The sequence below is a fragment of the Agelaius tricolor genome, unplaced genomic scaffold, assembly GCF_023055355.1.
Source record: "Agelaius tricolor isolate 1412-34295 unplaced genomic scaffold, bAgeTri1.0.p SCAF_25, whole genome shotgun sequence".
Classification (NCBI taxonomy): Eukaryota; Metazoa; Chordata; class Aves; order Passeriformes; family Icteridae; genus Agelaius; species Agelaius tricolor.
The window spans coordinates 5,065,522-5,085,541 of NW_027269285.1; the positions used below are offsets into that span (position 1 = coordinate 5,065,522).

General features: G+C 45.8%; 1 protein-coding gene across 1 annotated transcript; it reads right to left on the bottom strand.

The window, feature by feature from the left end:
* Nucleotides 1-208: 208 nt before the first annotated feature.
* Nucleotides 209-19,667, bottom strand: YWHAE (tyrosine 3-monooxygenase/tryptophan 5-monooxygenase activation protein epsilon). The gene is made up of 6 exons (XM_071447763.1): nt 19,465-19,667; nt 10,203-10,402; nt 5,502-5,608; nt 4,949-5,155; nt 4,290-4,426; nt 209-1,117 (listed from the first exon to the last, which is right to left on the bottom strand). The coding sequence occupies exons 1-6, from the start codon at nt 19,526-19,528 to the stop codon at nt 1,065-1,067; spliced, it is 768 nt and encodes a 255-aa protein (XP_071303864.1). The 5' UTR covers nt 19,529-19,667; the 3' UTR covers nt 209-1,064.
* Between the last annotated feature and the right edge of the window lie 353 nt (nt 19,668-20,020).

Consider the following 20,020-nt stretch of genomic DNA (forward strand, 5'->3'; position numbering starts at 1 on the left):
GTGAGAGACATTCACCAACCATGTCCCAGGGATTGATATAGGGAAAGACTGGATAAAAGGGCTGCTCCCAGCAGCACAACTCACATCACATCTTCCTTAGCTCCTGTCTGAAGAACAAGGCTGTTCCTGCTGCTCTCTCCCCCTCCAACTGTTCCTAGTACAAGCAACAAAGGAAAATTATTATCCTAAAAGAAATTCATAGTGATGGTTGGCATTTTTAATTTAGGTTTGTTTTATTTAATGTTAATTCCATGCTGTGTTTCAGTAAGAACAATACAGATTCTGTATCTGTGGCTCCAGTCAGATATCCAGTAGTACAAATTAGCTTCAAGTTACACATACTGAACAAAAGAGGTTGAGCGAGCGAAGGGAGATGGGGAGAGGGGAGGGAGAAAAGAAAAAATATTGAACACGCATGCAGGCTTATCAATGCCACCTTCAATGCTAACCTGCTTGGAGGGAAAGTAAAGAACAGGCAAGAATGAGCAGCCACGGATTGTTGAACTGTTACCAGCACCATGATTTTCAGCAACGTTTCAGCAGTTTGGAAACTTTTTGTTTTTATACAGTAAAACCACTACAATAAATGTCCCAAATGCAACCTCGCAACTTCAAGCTAAACACCCAATTAAGTTGAAACATTGGTATAAAATTCAGTTTAAACAGTTATAAAAAAAAGAAAGATGCCACCACATGAGCACTACCTGGCCAGGACCAATCTCTCCCTACACGGCCTTCAGGTGTCACATCCAGGTCTGATGGCAATGTCACCACAGCTGGCAGAGACAATACAGTAATGCTGAAAGAGCCTTTATGCAGTCCTGTTAGTGTCTTAAAGAACCTAAAAGCTGGCACCAGTAAAATCCACAGAAATTCACTCTTGCCTTTAAGAACTTTTAAACTGTGTAAAAAAAATAAAAATAAAGAAACCCAACAGGGCAGGAACCTAAATTCTGAGACCCAATGTAAAAGTCAGATTTGGTGGTTCTCAGAGTGACACTGAGGGTTTTTGTGGGGAAGGGGGAGGGTGGTCAGAGATGGGTTCTCTTGTTGGCCTTTGTGTCTCACTGGTTTTCATCTTCCACATCCTGCAACGCTTCTTTATTCTGTTCTTCACCTGTGAAGTGGGAAGAAGGAAGGAAAACGTTACCATTTCAAACTGAGAGCTGCAGAACAGCTGAACAAGCACCTAGAGATTAATATTTTCATGCAATACACACTCACTCTCCCACTCCACACTGCCAGCTCCAGAGTGAAGCATTCCCATGGAAACGAAGCCTCGGAATCACCTGCACCCTCCCACCCAACTGCAGCCGGGCCATTAGAACGTGTGAGGACAAACAAACCCAGCCTGAAACCTGACACCACTCAGGTGAAACCACGGCAACAGCAGTGGATCAACAGCCTTGATCTGGAAATCCCTTCCCCAAACCCTCAGCTCTTTTCCTGCCCAAGCCCACTCAAGCCTCAAACAGCAAAGCACTTCAGGGAATTTTCTACAGTTACACTGATGGCAGGAGTTACCAAAGGTGTGAAAAACACCCTGCTGCGAGTCCAACCTGACAAGAACCCCTGGGTTTAAGGGTATTAAAGAAAACCATCTTGTAGAAATGAATGTCTCTGTTCCAGCAGGCTGTGCCATGCAGTGGAGTGGGGCTGTCCATGGAACTCCTGCAGTTTGGTTACACTCCAGCTGCCCCAGGGAGCTCCATGCAACACCTGCAGGGCTTCACCAAAATTCTGCTGCACCTGGGTAAGTTGCAGGTACCTGAGCTGGTGCCATCACACATGCACAAGTCACTTAATTGATAAGGGAGGCTGAAAAAATGCTTACAATTATCTGTAACCACATAAGATGGGACTCTCTTAAGGGCAATAAACAGAAATTAGTAATTAAAAACTTCATTTGCAATAAAATGAGACTGGTAACTCCCAGCAGATAACCAGAACGTTTGCTCAGAGCATGTCCAGATTCAGGATTACCACCAGGTACAAGAGGAAGTGGATTTTGGAAGAGGGGCCTAGGAACACAGGACATTCAACACCAATAAAGTTTATAGACAGAATTCTATTGAAGAGAGGAAAGCAGAGGCTGTAACCCAGACTAGAAGATCTGAGCATGCTCTAACCAACACACTTGAGCAAATACTCCTCTAGCAGGCCACTGTCAAGTACTTCCCATGCCCAAATATTCTTCTGTCCATCCAGGTTTGCAGCTCAATTCCCAACCATGTGAGTGACTCTGGATCCTAGTCAAGCACATCAGCCCTGGGCAGGGGACAGGTGCCACAGGAGTGGCAGCAGGGACACAAGCATTTGTCAGCAGCGGGGGACAGAGGCAGGCACTGTTAGTGACAGGAAAACTGACACTGAAAACTCCAGTGAGCCACAACGAGAGACTTACAAAGTAGAGTTTTTAGGAAATGAACAGTTGGGCTTTCCTTTAGGAATCTATAGAGCAGGAAAGAAGGGGAGAACAGGAATCATATGGAGATGACATTACAAGTGTGGAAATAAACTCAGCACTCATCTGGGCATGGCAAAGCTACAGGGACTGGATGGGAGAGCAGCAGCTGGGTCATGCCTGGCTCTACATCCCTGCCTGGCTGCAATGGAAACAGGGACAAGCTCCATGCCACAGAACAAGCCCTTTCCCAGCCTCTCCCATCCCCTGGAAACTGCTCAGTGTGCCAATATTGATTTATTGCTCAAAGGCTCTGCTCATTTGGGAATATGGAGCTCTGGAAATGCACTCAGAGTGTTAGCAAAGGATGAGGACACTGAACTCTGCACCTGTGTCTGAACATTCCACATAATCACTTCTCTGATCTGAAGAATTCCACCAGGATTTTAAGCAGTCTTACAGGATTTTCAATTCTGTCATCATTATCTTTCTGGCACCAGTAACCAGGACAACCTGAACTACTTCAGGAAGAACAAAAATATCTATTTTCCATGCTGTGGAGCAAGAAATTTAGATCTCTGATTCCTTTTTGAAAATCTAAAGAGCTTGTAAATAATCCTGTGGAACTTCTACAAATCCATGAGAGACATCAGCTATGGGCAGCTCAGGAACTTTTGGAAGACATTGGTACTGTCCCACACTGATCCAACCTTGCTACTGCACTAAAATGGCTTCCACAAACTACCAGGGTATTTGGCCCCAATAAAAACAGTAAAGGTTGTATCTAAACTGAGGGAATTTGAAATACTTTTCTCCTCTCCCATGGCAAGGAAGGCATTCAACACCTGCAGTGTTTAGAGAAAAATCTACAGCTCCATCCAGGGTCCATCCTGCACCAGAGATAATCCTTGAAAAGGGAGGTGCAAGAGCCTTAAACACTGGGATGTGGAGTAAAGCAGGAGCCAAGACCCCACACATTTAGAGCATTCCCAGCCTCAGCAGCCCAAAGAGCAGAGTGAGAAGCTATGGAGTAACCACACTTCATAACAAACCCATCACCCTACACAAAACAGGAAACTGGGAAAAAGTTAAAGATTCTGCATTTGCTTTCAAATGGACACACCACCAGTGAAGTATCCCCAGGAATGCTGTGTGGCTACAAGGAACAGCTCACCAAAAATTTAAGACACTCACATATTAATAAAGTTCAGCAGTGTTGTTTCTAAGCTCTGGGCATTTGTAGGTACCCAAAATAATCTTACCAGGACTTATTTCTTCCCCTCAAAGTTCAAAGTAAAGAAGTCAGCTCTTTTCATTTGTCTCTCCAAGAGAGAAACCCTCAAATGAGTAGATTTGTACTAAGTATTGAATGTTGAAGTTTAAGTGTTGGAAAAGTCCATTCAGTGTGCCAAAAGCAAAAATTTGTGTTATCCTTTGCTAGTGAACAGAAGCAATCCATGTCCCACCCTCTGGTACTACCAGGGGACACATCTGGCATTTGCTCTGGCAATGAGAACATGGAGTGACCTGGAATGAAGGGGCACTAAAGCATTTGCAGTGCTTCCTCCTGGAGGCTCACATCTGCTTGGAATGACAGCCAGAGATGAACATGACAAGCAGAAAGAAAGAAAAGATGAAATAAATTCAAAGGCACTGCTTTTACAGTCATCACAGCTGCCATGTGGGGAGGGACCAACAACAAAGTGTTGCTAATTCCACAGCTCCTTCCTTCAAGGGAGAGCTCAGAAGAGCCCAGTGTCACCCCTGCCACATGGTCAGGGTTAAGGTAGGACAGGAGGGTCATTATTAGGAGAGACACAAGTAACCAAAGGCTCCCCATTGCCACCCTCTGGGTCAGGATGAGCTTCCCAGCAGCATCACTCACCATCACCCTGCATGTCTGAAGTCCATAGTGTCAGGTTGTCACGTAACAACTGCATGATAAGTGTAGAGTCCTTATAGCTTTCTTCACTCAGTGTATCCAGTTCTGCAATAGCATCATCAAAAGCTGCTTTTGCCAACCTGCAATGACACAACAAAGATGTCACAAATATTGCTGAACACAATCCAGAAGCACCACTCAACACCAGTCACTCTGTGCTTTAAGAAACTTTTTACTCAATATTGGTTTTATTAAGTGCTGCTAAAAACTTAGTGTAAGAGAAATGGTATTTGCTTCAACCACTGCCACTCTGCACAGGCTCACAGGTGACAGAAATCAGTGCCACCACCCCTTCCAGCCTGTGCAAGACAAGTTAAATCACCTCCCACCTTGGGCAGTTTGAGGGATGCACAGGGTTAACCTGGCAAGCTCTGAACTGCCATTAGCTGATCAATTCAAGGTTATCACTGTTCTGCCTCTCACACACCATTAGTCCCACACAAACAGGTGGCTCTAGACTCCAAAAATGGTCAAAATCTTCCCAGTGAATTGCCACCAATCACAGCACACACCAGCAGGAGGAAAGCAGGACAAGCAGTAACTCTGGGCTCGTGTGGTATCACACAGCATCCCCACATCCCCTCTGTGCAGCCAGCACCCACCTGCAGGCACGATCAGGAGAATTAAGAATTTCATAGTAGAATACAGAGAAGTTGAGCGCGAGTCCTAAGCGGATGGGATGTGTTGGTGGGAGTTCTGTCATTGCAATGTCACTAGCAGCTTTGTAAGCCACCAAGCTGTTCTCTGCAGCCTCCTTCCTGTCATTTCCTGTGGCAAACTCAGCCAGATACCTATGGTAGTCCCCCTTCCTGAGAACAGAAACAGCAGCAAGTCAGTAACCCTTGTTTGCCCACCAGCCATTACATTAAAAGCTTAAATTAAAGTGTGTTCAGATATTCACACACCAAGGACACAGTTACTGTCTACAAAACACTGCACCAGGAGCTGAGGGGATTTTAAATCATCACTACAGGACACACCTTTTCTTCTCTTCATAAACGTTCAGCTAATGCAAAATAAAAAACCCAAGCAGGGATGTGATTTCTACATCAGCAATTCAATTAAAACTGCTGTTTCTTACATAAGAGCTGCACAACAGAGTATTTTAAGATTTCTGTCTCTGTTTCAGGCCTGTCCCCTAAGAAAGGTACTCACATTTTGTAATAGAAAACCTTGGACTCGCCAGTGTTAGCTGCTGGAATGAGGTGTTTGTCCAGTACATCCAGAATGTCACAACAGATTAACTTCAGTTCAGTCTCAACCTAGTAAAGAAAAATAAAAATTTAACAAAAAATTAGAAGAGGGGGCGGAGTGAGCACTTAAGCCTAAAAGCTTTCAAAAGTACCCAAATATCAAACAGGTAACATCATGACATTTCAAAGAGGGTTAAGACAGAAGAAATATAAATAAAATGCAGCTGCTCCACAGGTGCATTAAGCAAACCAGTTCTGCACATTCAGCTGGCACACACAAGGGGCAGGGACTGATGGATGATGAAATGGGGAGCTGAACAGTGGAACTGTGAATTCCTTGGGAGACATCTTGCTAGACCATTGCATTAAGTTTGTCTGAGGGTGCAATTCCTTACTGCAAGGCTTGCACAACTCAATTCCTTCCATTTTTGATCCCAGAAGGTTGCCCTAGAAGTGGCAACAGCAAAGGGGACAATTTGAAGGTGATTAACCTGAATCAGCTCAGCTCCATCATACCCCAGAGTTAAATGGCACCTTCACAACAGGTTCCGGTGAGTCCTTGGAGGCAAAGCTCCAAAAATAGAGCCTTAAGACAAAAATCATGGAGTATCAGAACAGAATCAAGATGTGCCACACAGACAAAGGTCAGGGACAAGATGAGAAGCTCCAGAACAGGTGAAAAACACAAAGCGCAGCAACTCAGTGAAAAAGCAGAAATCATCAACACTGACAGTGAAATCTGTGCCAAAAATACAGTATATAAAGCCTTATTTAAAAACAGATACTGGATTTGAAGAGTCTGAACTGACAACAGTCACATCAACCTTCATTTTCTCCAGTTCTAAACACAAAGCAAGGCCTATGAGGTCAGGGTTTGCCACAGAGAGTTTCACACCTGCAAGCAAAGAAACTGAGCACCCCAGAAAAGCTGAAACCCCTCCTGTGACACCAACACTGCCCAGAGCAGAGGGCTCTGAGCCCCCAGGGCAGCCCAGCAGGAGAGGCTGGTTCAATAATGCACACAGTCACCCATCCACTGCTGCTTTTCCATCATTTCACAGCAACTGCCACAGCTACAGCTGAAGAGAACTCTGGCTCAAGCTGATTTCATAGAAAGGAGAGATTTCAAGCAAATGCATTAAAGAAATTACCAGGAAGTGCAAGTCTTGGATCACAGGAGCAGCCCCACTCATCCCTTCCTATCCTCCCTCCCAAGCATTTCCTTTCCTTCTTCCTTGAAGCATTTTCCTTGCCTTGTAATCCTTTTATCACACAGAGCTCCCAAACTATCTGGGTTTGTAAGCACAGCAGTTATACCCAAAAGGTGTTCAAATTACAGCTCCAAAATAAATAATAAACTGCCACATACACACACATACTGACTTGTACAAAGTAACAGATTTGCAAAAGTTCCTTTAGGTAAATTAACTGTCAGCAAATTTCATGGACAAATGTCAGAATGCCCTGACATTCACAGGAAGAATAAGATGCTGTACTTAATTACGTGACAAATGCTTAAGAAAGGTGCTGAAATATGGTCACTTGAGATTATCTACTTCATATATTCTTGGGCTACAAAAGCTATAAAACCTTTGGCCAGCAGTCAGTTCCTGCAAACTTCTTTCCTCTTGATCCTCTTTTTCAATGACTTCTTTTGCAGAGAGATCTTCAGCAAAACTGCAAAGAATTAAATCAGTTTCTAATCCTCTTTAGTTAAATAACCATACATGTACAAACTTCTATTTCATCTCAGACAGACCTTTTCCAGCTTTGCTTAAAGGATCAGTCACAGTTATCAGAGATCAGCTGCTGTCCAGGGCAATGGAAATGTCCTGAGCAAGCTTAGTTTAAAAAGATTTAATATAAATCAAGGTGATTAAGAGTAAAACAAATAAACAAAAACCCCACAACAGAACTCAAAGCTCTTGTACAAAAAGGATCAGTTCCAGACAGAGTGGCTCAGTGAGCACTCTCTAAGAAGGGGGCATGGAGGACAGCCTGGCAGCTGCCCCAAACAGAGCCCAGGCTGCAAGTCAGAGCACTGGAAACACAAATTCCTGTGCCACATCTGCAGAGCAGGAAGGGGAAGGTCCCTGAGCTATGGTGTGGAATGATCTGGGTAAACTGCAAGGGAGGGACTGCACTGTGTCAGCCACACCCCACTGCAGCCTCTCCAGGATGAGGAGCACGAGCCTCAGTGTGCTCCCATCAGAGAGGCTGCCAGATGAGAAATTCAGGGGCTTTTGTGGATCCAAATGGCCACAGGAGCCAGGAGAGCAGCCTGTGGACAAAGGAAGCACATAAGTGGCATTTTCCTCATGGCTATGGATGTGCTTGGCTCCATTCAGCTGAAGTGCCTTGGGAGGAGGCACAGTCTGGGGTCTTTCATCTCCCACTACTGCCCAGGAGCACACCTGAGCCAAGGCCAGCCCAGCCCTGCCCACTCAGCACCACCATCCCTGGAGCTCTGCCCCAGGTCACACTGGCCACCACCTCAAACCCCTCAATGTGAGCCACGAGCTGAATTCCAGTCAATACTGACATACACCCAACCCAACAAGGAGTTACTTTCACAAAAAACACTACAGAAACCTTCAATTCCTACTGCAGCAGCACTCTCCAGCTGAGCAAGGTCACAGCTGTTTCTGGTAGATGAGAAATGTGTCTTTTAGAGATGCTGGTTCTCTCCAACTCCTCAGTGCTTTAAACTTGGCCTTTTTGGCCCCCAACGTGGGGGCTGGGGGGGAAGGTTTGGTTGGTTGGGGTGTTTTTCCCTTCTTCAGAGCCTTTCAAGTCTGATAAAGTTTTCCCAGCAATGAACTTACTCTGGAAGCTGCTCCAACAGGCAGAATTTGTTGCCAAGGGAATCCCAGTGAGCAGAATTCTGCTGGAAGCTGTTTCTTAGGGAAGCACTGAGCACAACAGGGCAGGAGTGCCACTGAGCAGTGACAGTGAGCAGCAGCATCCAAACCTGGGCCGTGTTCCTGCCTGCTCCCAGGCCACCCTGCCAAGCCCCTCACACACTCAGAGCAGATGCCAACCCATATTAAGGCTCCCAGCAGGCACTAAGAGGATCTGGCTTTCAGCTACAGATGATGCTCAGGAAGCTCTTGCAGGAGTCCCTGTGGAGCTGGGCAGACACAGCCACCCCTCCTCCAGTGTGGAACCAGTGAGTTCAGTGCACTGCTCCTCCTGTGCAGCTCTGGAAGCTGCTCCCTCGGAGGATTTCACAGCTCTGCACCCTGCTGGCATGACACTGACTTCAGGTGGCCTCTCCATCTCTTCAGACACCTCAAGCACTATAAACCTGTACTGCTTGCAGCCCAGTCCATCCAGAATGGCACACATCCTTTCCAAAAAGAGATGCAGAATAAAGGCTATTTCTAGAGTCCTTTCAAAACCAGGAGAAAAGTCTTTTCATCATCAAAGGATCTTTGGCAGAAGATGATAACCACCCACAAAACCCTGTGCAAAAGAATCTGGAAACACACAATGTAAAACAAATTTAATCACTGGACAGCTGTTGTCTTGTTTTCTATGTTCTTTTAGGAAACACCCATCAAGAAAAGGTTATTTGGGACTGTATGTAACTGGCAGAGTCTCATCCCATCAGCATGCCAGCATAAAATTAGAAACTCCCAACTTTAACAATTCCATGGAGCAACAGAAACCCTGTGAGTCAACAGAAAGTAGACAGAACCATTCCTGGGAGATTTCCAAGCCAGGATCATTTCCATTGCTGGTATATGAATCAGTGCCAGGTGATAGAACAGACTCCAGTGTTTCTCTGGAAGTGAAGATGTGAACCATGTGAAGGCACTTGTCCTCAAATAATGGAGATGAAGTCTCTGCAGAAATGTGTGGGATTTAAATAGTATGGGAGGCTGCCTGCTCTGTGCTAAACCATCATTTAGGGCAGGGGCAACAACAGCTCCCTGAGAGCTGGAGCTTTCATCAGCCCTTACCAATGGAAGTCAGAGCTTGCTCCAAGTTCTCCATTTTAGGTAAAGCTGCACACACTGACTAAGTCAGCATGAAGTTATGTGGATCAATTTTTCCCTCTCTTCAGGGAGAGGGAACAGCAAGGCCCTGGAGGTTGCTACACACACAAGTTTCACAGCTGGGATGACCAGGACATGAGTGACAGGAGCCAAGGAGAGCCTGAAGAACTCCCCCCATGGACATTTCAAGTGTTAACGTTTGAACTCTCTAGGACAGAGAACTGGAATCCCAGAAAGTGTCACTGTATGATCCAAAGCAACTTCTATAGGAAGTGGAAGTTCAACAGCCAAGCACCTCCTCTAACAGGGTTAATTTTAAAAAGAAGTTGCTTGGGGTCAGTGAGGTTGGAGGAAGGAATGAGGCCTCCTGAGCAGGTGGAGCCTCCCACCTGAGCAAGCAGGGAAGTGCCAGTGCAGCTCAAACGCTTGGCAGAGCTGCTGGTGCCCTGAGGGAAGAGCCCTCCCTGTCTGAGGGTTCACACAGCAACACCACAGCTCTCCCCTCCACCAGGGCATTCATTCTCCACACAAGGAACAGGCTCCAGCCTGCCAAGGCTGCCAGGTCAGCAGAGCACAGGCAATCTGGAACAGCAGGGCACTTGATGGCAAGGGCACCAGAACTACAGAAATGGCATTTTGCTGTAACACCAACTCCATCTTACCATTTGCCGATATTCCCGAATCATTTTTAATTTGTCTTCTCCACCTTTGTTTTCTTCTTTCTGTTCAATGCTGCTGATTATTCTCCAGGAAGCTCTCCTGGCTCCAATCACATTTTTATATGCAACAGAAAGCAGGTTTCTTTCTTCCACTGTCAACTCCACATCCATTCCAGCCACCTTCTTCATTGATTCAACCATTTCTAGGAGGAAAAGGTCAGGCAATTATTCTCACACCTGAAGCACCTTTCAAATCATTCAGTACAAGCTGTACATTAATGAGAACTTGGGAAATTAATTAGACTCCCTCCCCTTTAATCCAGCTACTCCTCACTTTTACCCTGGAGTGTTCCAAACAAATCAATCAGCACATCCACAAAGGAAGTATCTGATATTCATCTGGTATTTCACAAGGGTTACAGAAATTAATAACAGTTATCAGCACAATCCTACAGGAGTGTTTGTTCTCCAGAGTGCTCTGGAAAAAGCAGAGAACAGTGAGAAAAGGTGAGTAAATGTGATCTGGCTCTTGGCACAAACAGGATAAATTTGAGGAATCAGAGGATGCTCCACTGATTTTCCAACTGCAATACAATGTAATGTGGTAATTAACAAAAATAGAAAATCCACATTTGAATATATGTAGAGATGTATGAGTACTGTCACTAGGAAAGTGAGTCAAAGCTGCAAGATGAACCTCCTAAGGAAAAATGTGGTGCTTGGAGTGGTAACAACAAAGTCATCTTGAGTGTACCCACAGCAACCACATGTACCCATTCACACTGAAAAGTAACACAAAAAATATGAATTAATATATATTTGTATTTTAAGCCTGTTGAAAAGTATTTCTAAACCTGAGGTTAAAACAATCAATACCAAAACCAAAACCAGCTTTCCTACACTCCAATGGAAGCAAAGACTGAACCACTTAAGGAAGTCTGGAACCTCTTCATTACCTACCCACACTGAGATTGCTCAAGACACATTAGAAGAACACTGTTAAATATACAAATGAAGCTTAACTTTCATTTTTTGCCCTCAGATGTCAAAATCACCACCTGAACAGGCATAAGCCACTGCAGCAATGGAGAGTGTAGGCTGATAACAGTGTTATCAGTCTCCAACAGGTCTCCATATGTGGAGGACAACACTTCATGGTGACTCTGCTTTTATCAGCAGATTTTGCTTCTCCAAATCACAGAAAGTAACAAAAAAAATCCACCAAGGGTTTGATAAAATTTGTTGAAAACACCACCCTGCAATTGCAAAATGGTGAGAAGAATCTGAGAGCTGCCCTAGAACACTCCATGTTCACACAATTAATATTAACATAAACATAAGTAATTGATGCCAGTTAGGCTACAGGCAATATAATACAGCTACAATTTGCTACTTAAATAAAGCAAGTACTGTGATTTCTTCTCTGAAGGATGACCCCACCATCCCATTCATACAAAGAATCTTAAAAGCTGGGAATTTTTAAAATTATGCAAATTAAGTCATCTCATATTTTGAAGCTTAGTAAACAACAGAGCTATGCTCAGATTAAGATGTCTGACAGTTCTTGGGGACAAAAATGACAATCAGGAATTGAGACTGGCAGTCTTCATGACCTGGGTATCTTTGTCAAGCTCCAGCAAAAAATGCAGGTCTTGTTTTTAATCCTAATATTTACTGCCTTCAGAGAAGCAACCCAGGGGTTACAGAAGATGCTGCTTTTTCTTTAAAGGGTTTCTATAATTGTGCTCTATCCACTGGGATTAAATACACAGCCCTGCAGTGATACTCCTGGATGTACACAATGCTTTCATAGAAACCTGCCTCTTCATGAAGACAACAGAAATCTATTCCCACTTATCCCATATAACAATGATATACTTTGAATAATGAGTGCACAAGTGTGGAGGTTAAGGAACATGGACAGCAACAGCTTCCAAGATCTGCCCTGTGTCAGGAAACTACAACAACTGGGCCAAAAAGGGCACATTTTATCACCTGTTCTACAGGTTTCCTTCACAACCTTTTCCCTAAAAGCACATTTGTGTAGTGTGAGAATGTGAAATAAAAAACTATACACAAGGCTTGCTGTTCCCTGTAAATGAGGAGCTGTTTTCAGTGTACATTCAAACACATCATTACCAATTCAATAAATTGCTTGGCTTCTGCAGGACTTTATCCATCTATTACCAGTCTGAAGATCTACAAGCTCTTGAAACAGAGGTTAAAGCCAATTTAGCTGAGCAATAGCTGGTCCAAAGCCAAAGCCCTGCTCTAGAAGGAGCTCCTGTGTCAGTGTTTCAGTCTGGTGGCAAAGGAGGTCATTACCCACCCTCCTGCAGAGCCACAGAACGAGGGAGCCAAAGGAAAACAGGCTCCCAACTACTCCTTATCAGTAAACAGCCCTTATCACCCCAACATTTTATGACTGAGTTGTCAGTAAGTTCAACAGACTCCCTGACACTGACAGCCCTGGGAACAGGATGCTGGGGGATGGGGAGCACCTCAGGTTCCTCCATTTGCTGTGAGGCACAAAGCCCTGAGCTTCAGCACCCTCACACTGGGTACAACCTCCCAACACCTACAACAGGAACTGAAAGGTCTCCTCCACGGAATCTTCATTTTGTCACTAGGTAACCACACAACCACAGATGAGAATCCCACCCATAAACAACTGTCCCACCCAAAGAGAGAACATTTATCAGTCTTTATCAGTCTACCCACAAAGCTGTTGGGTAAAATGGTTTCTAGTTTAGTAAAGAGCCCAATTTTACTTAAAAGTACAAAAATCTGGGCTGATATTTCAACAAGACAAAATATTATGCACATACCTGGGTCTTCCATGGTAAAGCCATAATCCAGCCCTGAAAATTTAAGCCTGATGAAAAATCTTAAGAACACAGGCAGTACAAAAGCAAGGGGACAGCCTATCTGTATCTCCTCCAACAGAAAACAAAAATAACCTGCACCGGCACCAGAGCAAATTATTTTTTATTTTAAGCGCAGTTTTACCTATCTGGCAGTTTCCACAAGGAGGTGGAAAGCTCAGTCAGAGACTATTCAAGACAAACTACAAGTCTGAGATTACATTTCATTACCAAGGATTACTGCAGGAATGACAACTCACTGCATACAAAATCCAGAGACCCTTGCAGTGCATTATGGAAAAAGCAGTGTTATGCACATTCAGAGACACAGACTGCACTGAAGTGGTTCAGTTCCAGCCTCTCAGGTGATTGTGGCTGTCACTTCTTATGCTACTGTCAGCTCATGCCAGCAGCAGAGCAGGAGATCCCCAAAATGTAAATTGTGGAAGGAGAGGGGAATATTCTGGAGAATGACATGCTCGTCCTAGATTTAGATCCTTCCCCGAGCACCTGCTGCTGGTTAAGAAACACCACAGAGACACTGCCTGATCAGGTCTGTGTATTTTTATGGAAAAGCTGACTCCAAACCACTGCCTAAGATACTACAGAACTGTCATGATGGCCAGGTCATTTTTCAGGTTCCTATATTCTACTACCATGATTAAAATGCTGGCTCCCCACTGCAAACCCTGCTGAGTCACCTCCAAAGCCTGGACAGCACAAAGGGCTGGGACAGAGGTGGCCACCTACAAAAGGTTTGTGAACAGCAAGGTGCAAGGCTTGGGATTGGGGTTTAAAGTGAAAGACAAAGAATAAGCCTTACTCTAAGCTAAAGAGTCATGGGGAAGTTTAATCTTTTCTACTGCCCTTATCTAAGGGCAATAAAGCAAACCAGGATCTCTGAGCTTCCAAGCTGCTGCCCAGTACCTACTTCAGCATTTTGGGAGCAAAAAGCTGCAAGTGAGCATCCTGTGAGCTGGGAGGAGGTGGAGGACACAGGAGAAAAAACAAATCTTCCCTTGTGTCCACCACAGGTGATCACACACCATAACCAGTACTCAAAGAGTCAGTACAAGTGTTAGCCTTGTACTTGTTCATTCCTGCCATGAACAAAAGATGATCAGGAACAAGTCACAGGAACTTCAAGTGTCTGACCCTAAACTGTTGTGCATAACCTCCAGTCTGGGCTTTACCAGATGCCAACACAAAGGGGTTTACACTGGTCATTTCAGAAGGGTTCCAGCAGACACTCAGGGGGACCTACAACACCATGAACCTAATACTCACTAGGGGTCAAGTTAATGGGAATTACTCTTTAAAAAACCCTGGAATAAGGGGGTATATGCATAATCATTATACTGTAGAGTGTGGCCTTCCATCATGCCTCACAAATTTACTGGAATGCTTTGAACCAGTGAACCACGTGGACAAGGACACAACTGGAATGGGCTACCTGGATTTCCCAAAGGCATTTAACAAGGTCCCTCACCCAAGGTTCTTTAAGGAACTCAAGTGCCATGGGATAGGAAGGAAAGCCCTCACATGGATAAACACTTGGCTGAAAGACAGGAAACAGGGCATGAATATGAGACTCAAGTGTTGAGAAGAGAGAAAGCCACCAGTGGAGTCACAAGGGATCTGGGCTGGAAGCAGGCTGCCATTTCTGAGGGACACACAGAAACAGGAGCAAATAAAAGTACTAACTTAGTAGCAGCAAACTCCTCGGAACAAACACGAGAAGAACTGAAGAAATAGAGGCCAGTGGGTTTTCTGCAGTAAGAGATGAATGTAAGTGTGCAGATTAATGCAGATTAATGCCACAGGCTGCACTTCCCACAGCTACAGACCAGCATCAGTGGGCACCACCCTCCTCACTACACTGATGCTCCAAACTCAACCAAGTGGAGGCTCAGCTCCTCCTCCCATCCATCAGGAACTCCTCTGAACACACCACGACACTGCCTGCAGGAGGTTTTTCTGTTCTCTTAGGGAATCTGTGTTTGGCATCCAGAGATGGCTGAACCCATCCCTATTGATTCCCTCCTGCCAGCTCAACACCCCTCTGACCTCTCAACTGCCTCATTCCGGTCACCAGCTCAGACAACTACTCACAGGGGAAAAAAATTAATCCTGCTTTTTATTTAGAGAACTGAACTGCTTCTAAGGGTCAGACCAGAATTCAAGTACAAATGAGAAGCATTCCTTATCACATAAAAGAACCTAACAGGTGGATTCCCAGTTAAAACAACCAACAAGCAGAGGAGGAAAAAAACCCCAAATAATATCCAGCCTGCACAGTGGCTTGATGATGACTTGTGGACAAAGCAGAGGGTTATATTCCTATTCCTTGTGTAAGGTTTGTAACAGCTGATGCAGTCAAAACCCTTCCAAACCTGGCAGGATGACTCTGCAATAAACAGTCCTGATCTTTACACACATGGAGGAACACAGGTTAGGTCCAAGTTATCCTAGCAACAGTGGGATTTTCTGTGTGATCAATTGTATGGTCTACCACAAGTCCTTCTTGCAACAAGAACATTTTTAAATCATTCCTCTAATCTCTTCAAGCTCTGGACATTTACTTTTCCAAATCAAGAGGATTTCCCCACTATTTCTAACAAACATTTCAGTTTGAAAGCAAACATCTTAAGCCTGGGCCTGATCATAAATCTCTCCCTTTACTGAGATCTGCTGCTGAGCAACCCTCTAATACTGGAAACCAGTTCAGCTTCTGGGCTCCTTGCAGAGGAGCTCACCATGCAACTGCAGAATTCTGTCTCCTTTGTCTGCTCCTGGTACCTCGGGACATTCAGGAAGGCCATCACAGACAAAGGGCCCCTCTCACACAACTGCTCACAATCACAAGTCATTTATGTCCCAGTGTGTACAACTCCCACTTAAAGAAATGTACAGTCTTACTCCTTTAGCACTGTCTTGCCCATATTTTAACTCTTGGTTTCCTACAATTCTCAGGGATATGCTGAGATTTTTCTGCCTTTTACCTCAGAGACAGCAGTCACACCCCACATCACTCCAGCAGTAAGAGCTTTCACAGGGTAAGTGGTCACCATTAATGGGGAGAGAAACCCAAAAAGCTGAAGTGTGCTTGACATCTGTTTGAAAGAGACCAATCCTCTGCAAACCAAAATTAATATGCAACTTGAATTCTAATTTGTGACTTATTGATTCCTCATTAGGCTCTAAGCTGAAGACCTGTTACTAGGAGACAGATCTTCCTAAAAAGGGTTCAAATCTTGAACTGAACCACTGCTGCACACATTCCTGCCTGTGATAAAGACATATTTCTAAAGACAAAGGAGCCAGGCAGGAGACCTGTCATGGGTGGGCTGGGCTTTCCTTACCTGTACCTTGACCTGTTCTCTGGTTCTGAGGGGAAACCCCACCTATTTCACCTCACCCCAGTGATGCACTCTGAAGTATCTGCTCACAGACTGCCTTGAGCCACAGCATGTTCCTCACCTGACACAAAGATGATCCCAGCTTCCACAAAGAGGGACTGGTTTCAATATTCAACTGCAGTCTACAGGAATCCTCTACATCCTCTTGCTATAAAGAGTTCCACAAGATCTCTTTCTCCAATTGTTCTCCAAAAAAGGAGTGCATTTAGTTCTATATTATCCTACCAATAAGGAGTAGCAGTGAGTGAGATTTCTCACCAAGCTTCCTGTACTGCCACTAAGCTTCCTGGCATTTTGTGATTTGCCATAACATGCCTAAGCAGATCTGTGGAGATAGTCAGACACCCAAATCTCTTAATATATCTCTGGAGATCAGGGTTTAAGTGCTACTTACACTGCCAAAGTACCTAGAAAGTTGTCCTCTTAATCTGGGCCACCGTCCTGAGGACAGTACAGCCACAGGACTGGATTCCCAACCGTTCACAAATGCAGCTCCCAAGACTTCAGAAATTCCCTAAGTGGGTCAGGTAAGTAACACCAAAGAAGCCACAGTTGGATGCCCACCATAAGTGCTGCTATAAATGCCATGAGCCATACATAAATAGCAACCCACCATTCTTCAGTCTCCAGGAGAAAGATGGGACAGAAATTTACACTTATTCTAATGTTAAACACAAAAAGATTTGTCAAACTCACATTTGAATAACCCAAGGGACTTGTATTCCAATGTATCTGTAGCCAGTACTTACCATCACCCCATTTTGTATGTGCCCATTAATAACTGTGGTCTTAAAATTGTGCACCCCAAAGATCAAACTGAGGAGCAAAATTAGGATTAGCTTGTTCTTTCCTCATATTGCTTCTCAAATCACTTTGTTCACAGAATTATTCAGCAGTCTCAGCTATGATCTTGGTAGAACTGCATTATTTCACATTACCAAGAACAAATTATGCCAATCATTTTTAATTGTTTCAGCTGAACAGGAACAGAGAATTAAATGATAAAACAGTATCTACAGTACATTTTCTTCCAGGCCATGGACACGAGGGAAGTGAAGATGCATTTAGAGCAGCTGGCAGAATTAGAGGGTGCATCTTAAATTATGTTGGCCCAACCTGATTCCTCAAACCTCTGGAAGTCCAAAGCCCAGAGCACTGATTTAAACAAGACAACCTTAACTTCAGTGCTCCCTCCTAAATTGTAACCAGTCTGATGCCCATTCAGAAGCAATAGAGCACAACAAGTCTGCTACATTCTGCTCTGGGCAGCTTGTTTAGCAAACATTCATGGTACTGGGAGAACCAAAAGTCCACCCAGGGAAATGCTGCACCAAGGCAATAATCCTTCCCAATCAATTTTTATCAGTTGACAGGAAGTTTGCATTGCAGATCTGTGCCATGGGGGAGAGTCCTATTACCTTCTAACAAAGTGATTTACTGTTGACTTCAGAAAGCCCCAGAAGGACAGTCATGCCTCAAGAGCTCCCAAGGATGATGATTCCTCCAGGATGTTGGGTTTCCACTCGAGCCAAAGCCAACACTTTCAGTGGCACTGACTCATCCATACCAGGTGGAGAACCCTTCCCTCCTCAACACACATTCTGTGGAATATGAATGTGTTCCTCTGCCCAAGGTAATTATGGTACCCCAATACCTGGTTTCTGGGGCCATTTCCTCTCTCCAAGTGCTTCAGTTATTGCAGAGACTGCCTTACTGCTTTCCTTTAGTGGTACTATGAATTCTAAGCTATTTTCCCATCAGAACTCTAAATGAATGGAGTTTTATTTAGGCCTTCTTTTTTTTTTTAGTTTCTCTTTTTTTTCTCCAAAAATGTGTATTTTTCAGATTTTCTGCAATGGTGCCATCAGATGGTTTTTGCCATCAGATGTTTTTTAAGCACAACTCAGTTAAAACGTGTCATTTGGTGAGAACTTGGTCATGTTGTCTATAAAAATTTAGGAACAGAAAATATTTGGAGTGTCTTCTTACCTCTCTAAATGAGGTGTTACTGCATTCACACATTCCACTTACATATATTTATTTCACTTCAAATGAGTAATCACAGCTCTCAGGGCAAAGTAACAGTCTCAGAAGAGTCGAGAAAATTAAAGGCCCTTTCTATCATATGCAAGGGAACCATGTTTAAAAGGAACAGTTGCAAGACAGACATTTTTGGGGCAAGAGACACCACCCAGGGTTGCCAGTTCCTCCCCTCTACCCCTTTTCCCCCAGATATTAAATCATCGCAGATATTAAATGATCAGGGATAGCACAAAAACTTAAAGGGGAAAAAGGATGAGAAGAAAACGCTGGGAAAGTGAAACTACCTGTAATAATTCCTACCACATAATGAAAGCATATGCGTTTTCTTTAGGCAGTGAATCATGTACTTGCTCCCTGCAGGGTGAGAACTCGCTCTCTCTGGCTTTGCCAGGGGCAGCAGGATCTCCAGCCGGGGGTAGAGGCAGAGAAAGAAGCGCAGCCCCGTCCCTGGGGACCCCCACGAGCACGGCCGGTGAGGGGCCGAGGGCCGGGCCCCCCCTCCGAGCGCTCGGCATGGGCGTTGTCTGCGGCGAGCCGCCCTCGCAGCGCTCCGCCCGGCCGGGGGAGCGCGGGGCCGGGCCCGGCCGGACCTCGCGGCGCCGTGAGGGACAGCGGGGTCTCTTTGTGGGGCTCCCCGAGGCGGGGGCGGCTCCCCTGCCCCCCCCTCCAGGACTCGCCCTTCCCGGCCGCCATTTTATTCCCGGCTCCTGCCGCCACCGCCCCCCGCCCCGGGCCCCGCCCCGGCCCGAGACACCCCCTCGCCCGGGCCCCCCATCCCCGCTTCCAGCGGCCCCTCAGGGCGCTCCCCGTCGCCATTTTGTGTGCGCCCCCTCCTCCGCCCCTGCCCCCCTCCCCCGCCCAGCCGCCATTTTGTGGCCGCTCCCTCCCTCCCTCCCTCTCCCCTCGGCCGTGCACGGCCTCCCGAGCCCGCGCGCTCACCATCGTAGCGCTCAGCCTGCTCAGCCAACTTGGCCTGATAGACGAGGTCCTCCCGATCGTCCATGTCCTACGGGCGGGGCGGCGGCGGGGACTGCGCGGGGCGGATGGCAGCCGATGGGTCCGGGGGGCTCTGCAGCTACCAGCTCGCTGCTCTCCGGGCAAATATGGCGGCAGCGCCTCCTCCCGCTGCATCCGGGCACTCCCGCTGGCGCGCGCATGCGCCCCGCCGCCTCCCATGGCAACGGCGGCTCCCTGGCAACGAGCGGGGGGCGGGGTGAGGCGGCGTGAGGGGTGAGGCGGCATGAGGGGTGTGAGGAGGGGTGAGGAATAAAGGAAATGGGGCGGTGTGAGGAGGGGTGAGGAATAAAGGGAATGGGGCGGTGTGAGGGGTGTGAGGAGGGGTGAGGAATAAAGGGAATGGGGCGGTGTGAGGGGTGTGAGGAGGGGTGAGGAATAAAGGGAATGGGGCGGTGTGAGGGATCAAGCGGGATGAGACGGTGTGAAGGGTGAGGCGAAATGAGGGGTGAGGCGGGATGGATGAAGCGGTCTGAGGGGT